Source organism: Amblyomma mixtum, chromosome 8, assembly GCF_055824585.1.
Source record: "Amblyomma mixtum isolate Tamu chromosome 8, ASM5582458v1, whole genome shotgun sequence".
Classification (NCBI taxonomy): Eukaryota; Metazoa; Arthropoda; class Arachnida; order Ixodida; family Ixodidae; genus Amblyomma; species Amblyomma mixtum.
The window spans coordinates 95,928,266-95,938,868 of record NC_143019.1 but is presented as its reverse complement, the minus strand read 5'-3'; the positions used below and the strand labels follow the sequence as shown (position 1 = coordinate 95,938,868).

At 51.9% G+C, this 10,603-nt stretch overlaps 1 protein-coding gene across 1 annotated transcript; it reads right to left on the bottom strand.

The window, feature by feature from the left end:
* Positions 1–8,194: 8,194 nt before the first annotated feature.
* Positions 8,195–10,307, bottom strand: LOC149333629 (uncharacterized; the record flags this gene model as incomplete). The annotated part of the gene is made up of 1 exon (XM_089557768.1): positions 8,195–10,307. A coding segment is annotated over one exon (1,815 nt), but the record flags the coding sequence as incomplete, so codon positions are not given.
* Between the last annotated feature and the right edge of the window lie 296 nt (positions 10,308–10,603).

The window sequence follows — 10,603 nt, the reverse complement described above, 5'->3', positions numbered from 1 at the left end:
ACTACTGCTTATAAATCATAACCATAAGCTAAACCGTAAGCATATCGATAGGCTAAACCATAAAGCATAACCATAAGCTAAACCATAAGCATCACCGCAGCTTTTTGCTTCGAGATATCCAGGCTTGGCCTTAGCTAAACCCCAGCCAATTTTTTTTTGTTTTTTATATTTCACCTCGTATTCTTACTGAGATGTAAAAGATATATCGCTGAATTCGCCAAGGGATCGGTTAGCTGCTTTTAAAAAGCGAAAATTTTTTTTACACCAGCATATTGCAGGCCAGCACAGATTGCTGCCCAGTTCAATAGAAAGACAAGTCCATGCCGACATAAAATGTTAACAAGAGCACAAATGTGTATGCTCCTGCTCAAGGACAACGTCATATCTGGCACACAAATACGTATTGGGTATGAAGGGAGTTTGTGAAAGATTATTTGCAGAGCAAGAAAGGAAACTGCCTCACTTTTGGGCACACTGCCCTTCTATAGTCGACTCAATGTTTTATTAAATTCATATCTTGGAATAGGCAGTATTATGGAGAAAACAATTACGATTTCTTGAACATATTTTTCAGGAACGGCGATGAAAAATCCTTATAAAACGGAACAAAAATCTTGTGACTGCCCCAGTCCTAATATAAATGCGATTGCATGTCAGGAAATATTTCGGGAGCGGGGAGGAGCGATCGCGGCTTCGACGCTTATCTGATTTTTCAGCAGCGTCCGCTTCGGCGGACGCGGTCGTTGCTGCGACGCGCGTCTTTTCTTTCCTTTTTCTCTTTCTTCTGACCTTGTAACTCTCCTCTATCTACACGAGGCAGCGGTGGTGGCTCGGCTCCAGCCAATTGGCAGGCCCGTGCAATTTCCTTTTCTTCCTTCTCCCAGTAACAACAACAACAACAACAAATATTTCGGGGGGGGGAGGAGAGGTGGGGAAACTAAGGCACGTGTTCTTAAAACCGGCGTCGTTGCTTCAGCCAGCGCTGTTTTGCGACTCGCGTCTCTTCTTTCAGTCTTTGCTCTCACACTTCTTTCAACTTTTCTATCTGCACGCGGCAGGGAGTCGGGCTCGGCTTCGCGGCTGCACTCTCGACCATAAGATCAACCTGGTCTGGGTACCAGCCCACGCGGGAAACTCTGGAAATGAAGGGGTCGACCGACTAGCCCCAGGACTAACCAACCGGGCGACCGGCCCCACGGACCCAGACGCTCTTGCCGAGGCTCCCCAGACCTTTGCCGAAATTACCAACTTCTACAGAGAGATGAGACGCCAGTTCCCGCCTCCACACCCCGACTTGAATCGAGCGGAAGCCAGCTTGCTCCGCAGGTTGCAGACGCACTCCATTCTTAGCCATTCTAGACTTTCACTCATCACAGACGGGGAATATGACCCCGTCTGCCAAAATTGTTACCAGGGAGAAATCGCCACCCAGGCACACATCCTCTGGGGTTGCGCGGGAAATCCGTCCCCTCGAAAATTACTGCCAGCTCCCTCCGAAGAAGGATGGAACCAACTCCTCAAAAGGCCAGACAAGAGCATCCAACTGGCACTCATTTCGTGGGCCCAGGAAGTCGCCTCCACCTGGGGGCCACACCAAGCCCACCTGCCCTAAATCCCTCCAATCTATGGCAATAAAGTGTTTCTCTCTCTCTCTCTCTCTCGGCTCTAGCCAGTGATCATGCCAGTAAATTGGTAAACTGATTTTTGAGTAAAGGAAATAATGCAGTATCTGTCTAAAATATCTCGGTGGACCCCTGAACCACTCTGTAAGAGGAGGGAGGAAGGTTGCAGTGAAAGAAGAAAGAGGTGCCGTAGTGGTCCCAAGAACGTAATGCTAAATCTTGGACGCCTTGGAATTGATTCATTTACTTCACACGTAATTCGCAATAGTTCACAATTTATTTACTGCAATTCACTTTTATTCATTGCAATGTACCTTTAAGTCACATTGTAACCACATTAATCCGCCGCCGCGGTGGCTCAGCGGTTATGGTGCTCGGCTGCTGACCCGAAAGTCGCGGGTTCGATTCCGGCCGCGGCGGCTAGAATTTCTTTGGAATTTCTTTGGAGGAGAAATTCTAGAGGCCCGTGTACTGTGCGATGTCAGTGCACGTTAAAGAACCCCAGGTGGTCGAAATTTCCGGAGCCCTCCACTACGGCGTCTCTCATAGCCTTAGTCGCTTTGGGACTTTAAACCCCATGAACCAAACGAAACCTTAATTTAAAATTAATTCACATCAGTTTACTCTAATACTCCTTAATACGTCTTCATTAACTACTGGTGATTCTATAATTTGTTAATTATTGATTAGATTTTGATTAACTCTAAAGCACCCATCGTTTCAGATCGGTATTTATTTCGGACATTCAAATTTCGCACCGCGCGTTCGCTCCGCCCACCTTTCGGTCACATGGCTGATGACGTGGAACATCACAGGGTGTGTCACGTGGTACTGCACTTCCGGTGATTCAAATTTCGCACCACTCCCGGGCCGACCGTTCCCACTTTCGGCCAATTTCTGCCTCTAATGAGTTAACTAATGATCTGATCAGCACCAAATATTTGCCCGCAATCCCCACATCATCATCCTTTGAGTATAACCACTTTTTAAACGATATATCTTTATAGTTTCCCACAATCGCTGCGGATACGGTTTTAATGACAGAAAGCTGCCGCCGCGGTGGCTCAGTGGCTATGGTGCTCGGCTGCTGACCCGAAAGACGCGGGTTCGATCCCGGCCGCGGCGGTTGAATTTCTTTGGAGGAGAAATTCGAGGCCCGTGTACTGTGCGATGTCAGTGCACGTTAAAGAACCCCAGGTGGTCGAAATTTCCGGAGCCTTCCACTACGGCGTCTCTCATAGCCTCAGTCGCTTTGGGACCTTAAACCCCATAAACCAACCAACAGAAAGCTGCCGACATAGCTTAGTAATGCATTCGCAATAATAATTTGGGCCACCTGGGGATCTTATACGTGAACGGACATCGCATACCACACAGGCGCCTTTTGCGTTCCGGCTCCATCGAAACGCAACCGCCGCGGTCGAGTTGGTTCGAACCTGCGTACACCAGCTCGGTAGACGAGCGCCTTGACCACTCAGCCCCCGCGGCGGGTTGGGGCATACCAGAGCAATTTTCCTTAGATTTTGAAGCGAGAAGCTTCACTAGGCTAGTCAACACCGCGCTTTCCGTGAGCCGGAGCCCAGATTTGCCACTTCTGCGCATGCGCGAAATCGAGTGACGTCACGCACGGCGCAGGTGGCCGCCGTCGCCGCAGCTGATACAAACAAAAATAAAAAACACATGACAGAAATAAAATAACAAAAAAATAAATAAATGAAATACAAACAGCGCGCCAGGAAACACTCACATACCGGTGGACACACCGTGCCGTAAGGGACGGGAAATGAAAAGAAAATTAGTTTTAAGGAAAGGAAAGGACGTCTGCCTCTCTGATATCTCGGTGGATACCCGAACTGCGCCGTAAGGGCCTTAAGGAAAATGAAATGAAATGAAAATTGCTTTTAAGGAAAGCAAATGCCTGTCTCTCATGTGTTGGTGTACACCCGAGAGGAATGCACACCACATTGTCTCTAAAGCAACCTTCTAAGACAGCACCGTATTCACTACACGCGCGACTCCTCCTCCGGCTCCGTACAAACTTTGCATAGATAAGAGAATACGTTTCGGAAAATGCCAGCGTCCGCTTCAGTGGACGCGGTTGATGATGATGATGATGATGTCCTCGGGCTGAATGGCACATACCCACGGCGGGGGATTGGCCAGGGTGCATAGCGGATACAAACGCACTCATGTACAGGGAATGGAGTATAATTAAATCTAAAATTTGGGACACAGAGCTAGAATTTGTACAATACAAACAATACGGAGAAAGAAAAGTTGTGAATTCACATTCTAGCAGAGGAATCTACCAGATGAAATTATATAATTGTGAATAGAATCGAACACTGGTTTCAGGGCATATCCCTTGGCGCTTGCCCCGAAGGATAAGAGAATCGGAATAGATAGAGGAAGCCCAAGCCGAGCGAGGGGGATCTCCAAGCAAATTCTACGGAGAGCAGCGAGCCGCCGGCAGGAGAGGAAAAAATGTTCTATAGACTCAATTTCGGTTGTTGCTGCGACGCGCGTCTTTTCTTTTCTTTTACTCTTACATCTGATCTTTTAAGTCTCCTCTATCTACACGCGACAGCGATGGTGGCTCGGCTGGAACCAGTTGGCGGCCCCGTGCACTTTTCATCCTTCCTTCAGTCGCAACAAACACAACACAAAAGCCAGAAAGCTATACCTTAAGTTTATTGGTTTGGTTGGTTTATTGGGGTCTAACGTCCCGAAGCAACTAAGGCTATGAGAGGCGCCGTATTGAAGGGCTCCGGAAATTGCGGCCACCTGGGGTTCTTTAACGTGCACTGACATCGCACAGTACACGGGCCTCTAGAATTTCGCCTTCATCGAAATTCGGCCGCCGCGGCCGGGATCGAACCCGCGTCTTTCGGGCCAGCAGCCGAGCGCCATAACCACTGAGCCACTGCGGCGGGTTACCTTATGTGTAACCGTAAGTGTAACCTAAAGCTAAACCACGCGCATCGCCGCAGCTTTTCGCTTCGAGATCTGCAGAGGATGTCCTGCTATAACTAAATCGGGATGTCCTCGGCCCCGTCGAATGCCCTCACAATGACAAGGTCGTACTCGCCTTGGATTTGAAGGGTGCATTCGACAACGTTACCCACGAGATCATTCTGACCCACCTCTCTCAATCTAACTGCGGCAAAGACGCCTTTCAATACATTCGGCCATTTTTAGCCGACAGACAATCTTACATTCGAATCCAGGATAAAGAACATGGCCCTTTTCATTTAGGAACCAGGGGTACACCCCAGGGTGGTGGTGGTGGAAACTTTTATTGCCAATGATGTAAATCGTGGGGGCGAGGCCCCCTACATGGCACTTGATGCCTCCTCAATGTGAGGAGGAGGCACCCTTACAACGCGAAGGATAGCCCCTGGAGCGCAATCCTTCTGTGAGCGCTGGAGTTGATCCGGCGCTGGTCTTGAGCGGACGAGCTGGTCAGAAGAGACTCCCAGTAAGACTCCGCCGCGGTTGGTGATGGGGGATGAGGGAAGGTGAGGCATGTGAGGAGGGTGTGTAAGAAGTCTCCTGGTTTGCCGCAAAGTTTGCATGATGACGGGAATTGGTCTGGGTATCGGGCATGCAGCAGTATTGGGTATGGAGCAGTTCGGGTTTGTGGTTGTCGCCAATGTGCAGCCTGCGGTATGGTGAGGGATGGAGCTGGGGGTGCGCATTCCCTTCGTTTGTCTCGGTAGTACGAGAGAATATCACGGAAGGAGAGCAGGCGCTCCGAGGCTCGTAGAGGGGGCTCGACTCCTGCCCGGAATGTGAGACCTCGGGCTAGGGAATGAGCCTCCTCGTTGCCAGGGAGGCCAGAATGTGCTGGCGTCCAGATGAGGGTGATGAGGCGCCGGGGCTGCCAGAAACGTAGTAAACGAGCAGCGGCGCTGGATACGTAGCCCTTCGCATAATTTAAAATTGCAGATTTGGAATCGGTGATAATTTTTGTGGCAGATGTAGAAATGAGAGCAAGCGCGATGGCTGCCTCTTCTGCCTCTGTGGTCGAATTGGTAATGATTGAGCTGGAGGTTAGAAGCTTTGCATTATTGTCGGCTACCGCCAGGGCCATACGGGAGCCTGTCGTATATTCCGCTGCGTCCACGTAAACCACCTCATGGTCCTCGCTATACTGTTTGTGAAGGACCCGAGCCCTTGCTACTTTGCGTTCCCTGTCTCGCTCAGGGTGCATGTTCTTGGGGATGGGGGTACGTTGAGGTTAGAGCGGAGGGTAGCAGAAAGGGGGGCCCCCTCGGTAGGCTCTGTAATTGGGGTCAGGCTCAACTGGGACAATAAAGTACGACCAGCCTCTGAGCTGGATAGACGGGATAGTTGTGCCATAAAGGTAGCTTCTTTCAGCTCCTCAAAGGTGTTGTGTACACCGAGTTTGAGGAGTCGGTCGTTGGATGTGCTGGGGGGAAGACGTAGAGCCGTTCTCGTGCAACTACGTAGGAGCGCATTAACCCGGTCTCTCTCCTTCTGTTTGAGGGGTAAGTATGGAAGGGCATATGTTGTGCGGCTTATGATGCAAGCCTGGGTGAGGCGAGTCGTGTTTCGCTCGCGTAGGCCAGCCCTGCGGTTCGCTATGCGGCGAATCAGTCGAGTGGTGTGTTGAGCGTGTGTTTGAAGTGTCTTTATGACTTCTCCGTGCGCACCGTGGGAGTGGAGAACAAGTCCTAGCACGCGGATTTTGTGTACTAGTGGGATGGGATGGGTACCTATAGCGAGGGAGATGGGTGCATTGACTGAATCGTGTTGCTTGGGCCGGTAGAGGAAAAGCTCCGATTTTGAAGGGGAGCAGGTCAGGCCACGCTCCCGTACATATGCGTCGATGGTGGTTAGTGCCAATTGTAGGTGTTCTTCTATTTCGGCACCGCTGCCATGGTTTGCCCAGACAGTGATGTCGTCGGCGTAGAGGCTGAAATGGATGTCGGGAATTTGAGCTAGCTGTTATGGTAGGTGAAGAAGTGCTATGTTGAATAAAATAGGGAGAGCACGGCTCCCTGGGGCGTACCTCGTGCTCCCACCGTGATCCCTGGTAGGCTGTGATCGCCGAAGGTAAGCGTGGCTGTGCGGTGGCTGAGGAAGTCTCGGATGTAGTTGTACATCCTGGCGCCGACTCCCAGGGTCGTAAGGTTTTCTAGGATAGCTGAGTGTGTAACGTTATCAAATGCCTTAGTGAGATCCACCCCTAGGATAGCTTTAGTGTCGGAGGTCTGTGAGTCGAGAATGTGATGTTTTAGCTGCAAAAAGACGTTCTGTGTGGAAAGCCCTGGTCGAAATCCAAACATGCTAGCGGGCATGAGATTGTTGCTTTCTAGGTATTGGCAAAGCCTGCGCTGGAGTACATGCTCCATGAGTTTGCCAACAGAAGATGTGAGGGAGATGGGTCTGAGGTTAGAAGTAAGCAGAGGTTTGCCAGGTTTGGGTATGAAAATGACCCTCGCCTCTTTCCATTGTGGTGGGAGGGTGCCCAGTCGCCAGCACTCGTTAAAGTATGCTGTAAGTGCAGCAATGGATTGTGCGTCGAGATTCCTGAGAGCCTTGTTATGTACCCCGTCTGGGCCGGGGGCTGAGGACGTGTTAAGCGTCTGGAGTTCAGCCTGGACCTCTGCTTCTGTAATGGGTTGGTCAAGCTGGTCGTTAGGGGGGCCTGCATAATCAGGGTGGTGTGCAGGAGGGTATGTGGGGAAGTATTGATTTTGAAGGTCTTGGAGGAGGTCTGGTGGAGGTATATCTGAAGTATGTATGAGTTTGGTGAGGGCGTGTCTCTGGGTAGTCTTAGAGTGAGTGGAGTCTATTAAGTGCCGAAAAAGGTTCCAGGTCTGAGGCACACTCATATTGCCATCAAGCTTGTTGCAGATAGATTCCCAGTTCTGACGTGAAAGATTCGCTGCGTGTGTTTCTATCTCTTTGTTAAGGCGGGCGAGGCGACGCTTAAGTGTCCGATTCCATCGCTGCCTTTGCCAGCGGCGCTCTAGGCCTGTTTTAGCCTCCCATAAATGTAGGAGGCGGGAGTCAATTGTGTCGCTTGGGCAGTCTTCGGGTAGAGTACAAGTTACGGATCGGACATCGCTTTTTAGCTGCTCGGTCCATGCGGTGATGTCCGTGATGGGAACGAAAGTGCGTGCTGTTCTACATGAGCGGAAAGAGTCCCACTTTGTAAGAGTGGAGCCTCTGGGAGGCCTACGATGTAGTTGAATGTGTAAGAGAATCTCGATAATGAAATGGTCGCTACCAAGATTCTCTTGTGTGTTGCACCATGTGGCGTGAGGGAGGCGATGTGCGAACGTAAGGTCTGGCGTAGTGTCTTTACAGACACTGTTTCCCGTGCGTGTAGGAGAGGTGGGGTCTGTGAGAAGGGAGAGACCGGCTTGTTGCGCGGCTAACCATACCCGACGTCCTTTCGGTGTGTCGTGTGGGTAACCCCAGGCTGTATGTGGGGCGTTAAAGTCTCCCACGACGAGTAAGGGGCACTTGTTGGCTATGCGCTTCGCGAGGGTAAAGAGGCGCTCGAAGTTACCTTGAAGGCACTTAGGGCGGCTATATACATTTAGGATGAAGACACTGTTCGCTCGAGTGTGTTGCGGCACAAGCTCAATAAGAAGGTGATCAATGTCTTCAATCACTATGGAATGGGAGATGGTGGTGAGTGAACGACGAACCAGAAATGCTACCCGAGGGGGTGTGGGGGATATGGGCAGAACAGGAGCATAGCCGGGTAGGGTGAGTGGGTTTGAGGGTTCCTGTAGGGCAAGGATGTCGGGTCCTGTAGCGCAGGACAGCAGTTGGTGGATTACGTGACGCTTGTGACCAAATCCCCGGCAGTTCCACTGCCAGAGTGTAAGATTACGGAGTGGAACTGCCATCATGACAATCTATAGAGGAGGGAGCTGTAACGGGGGGTTGGGAGCCCTGAACTATGGTAGGGATAGGGTTGGCCTGTTCCTCCGGTGCTTTGGGCTTCTTGCGTCTGTTTGGTGTGGGGTCACGCTTTGGGAGTCGGCACTCAAGATCGTTACAGCGTTCAGAGAATCCTTGAGTTAGCACATCGAATCGGTGGTTAAGAATACCGTTGTCTTGTGTTATGCGGATTACTGCGTCTTTGATGGGTGTGTATTCCTCGTTGATGCGAGTTAAAGCGTCCTGCAGTTTTGCCTCAAAGCGAGCTGCAAATGATTCAAGCAGGGTTGGTATGTTGTTTAGTGACATGGGTGTGGAGGGAGAGGGCGTTGTGCACGGAGGTGAATTAGTAAAGGGATCAGTGTCAGCCTCCATTGCTAGCAAATCAGGAGAGGAATTAGGCTTGGAGTGGGAGGACGAGGTATCGGCGGTAGGCGGGTTGGGAGGAGGAGTTTGGGATGTGGTAGGAGCGGGAGCAGGTGGAAGGGTAGAACCAGCGGCAAGAGCACTTATCTGGGCTTCCAGCTTGGCGATGTGTTGACGCAAGGCGGCGGCTTCTGCTCGGGCTGCTGTAGCTTCTGCTTTAGCCGCTGCTGCCTCCTCCTGAGATTTTTCCAGGGCTTGTTGTAGACTGGGTTGTGCAGGCAAGGATGTCGTGTGCCTGTGTGAAGGGGCGGAGGTGTCCCAGACTTGTTGCAACGGCACTGACCAAGCTGGTTTGTTTTGGTTGGGCTGTGGGAGTTCGGATGACAAATGGGGAAAATTTTCTCTGGATAGGACCAAGTCGTGCTGCTGCGTTTGTCGGTGGTTTGGCTGTTTCCGTGGCTGGTGGATGTTGCGTCCCTTGCAGGATCCCGTGCCTGTCAGGTGTAGGCCCTCGCACAGAATGCACTTGGGCGTGCAAAGTGTGTCTTCTTGGGAGTGTTGCGTTCCACAACGGGGGCAGATATTTGTCTTGGGACTCGGGCATACGTCGTGGCGGTGACCCGGCTGTCTGCAGTTTGTACAGGCATCCGGACTGCCACGGTATGGGGTGCAGCGGTGGATGGCTCCCATGTATTTGATGGAGTGAGGGACTGTGGTTTCGTCGAAGGTGATCAGGATGGAGTGTGTCTTGCCCATGCGTCGCGCTGCTAGAATGGTGTATTCAGGATTTCTTTTCACCAGGTCGTGGTACAGTTGCGTCGGCGTCTCGTCGTCATACGCGTTCGTGATGACTCCTCTGGTAGCCCCCGGTGGTGGTGCTACGTATGCCGCACAGGGATATGTTTTGCCTCCGATGGTGAGAGAGGTCAGCGTCTTGAGAGTCTCGACTGTTGGGAAATGTGTGGTTGCCATGGTGAAAGTATTATTGGTCGGGTGGACGCGCAGGCAGAAGTCGTCCGGTGGAATGATATCGAGCTGCGTCTGCACTGTCTTCAAGAGCCGGGGTGCTGGGACATCTAGGAGTCGTAGTTCACCTCGCGGGCTAACGACTACTCGAATAGCGTTCGGTGGGAGTGGTGGCAGCTGCTTGCTCCGCTGTACTGCGAGGCGAGCCTCCTTAGTCGCAGGTGGTAGACGGGCCGGCGTCTTGCCGCTGCCAGTTACGGCTGCTGCGTGGCGCGACGCGTTGTTGGCGTTCGGGTGAGCTGCGTCTGAGGTAGCGTTGTCGGAGCGGTAAGGTTTCGGCGAACTGGCTGGTCGGGAGGCGTAGGCTTTATACAGCACCGGTGTCCAGTCGCTTGAGTTTTGCTCTTCCGCGGTGATGGTGCGGCCGCACCATCACCGCGGAACATCAGCCATGACAACGGCTGCCGTCGCCGACGGAGTCGGCGGAGGGGAGGAATCCTAGTGCGGCCTAGCTGTGCGGCTTGGCGTCTCGGTCCGATAATTGTTCTTCTCTCAGAATAGGTCGGATTTTGCCCGTAATGGGCGGCTTTCCTGTCCTCCTTAGGCAGTTATGTCGGTTTACGAGCAGATTAGTGGCCGTAGGAGAGATTCGATAGGAGAAGCACGTACCGTTTGCCGGAGCCGACGTTGCAGGCATCCGCTCCCGTTGGCCCCCTAGCGGCGAA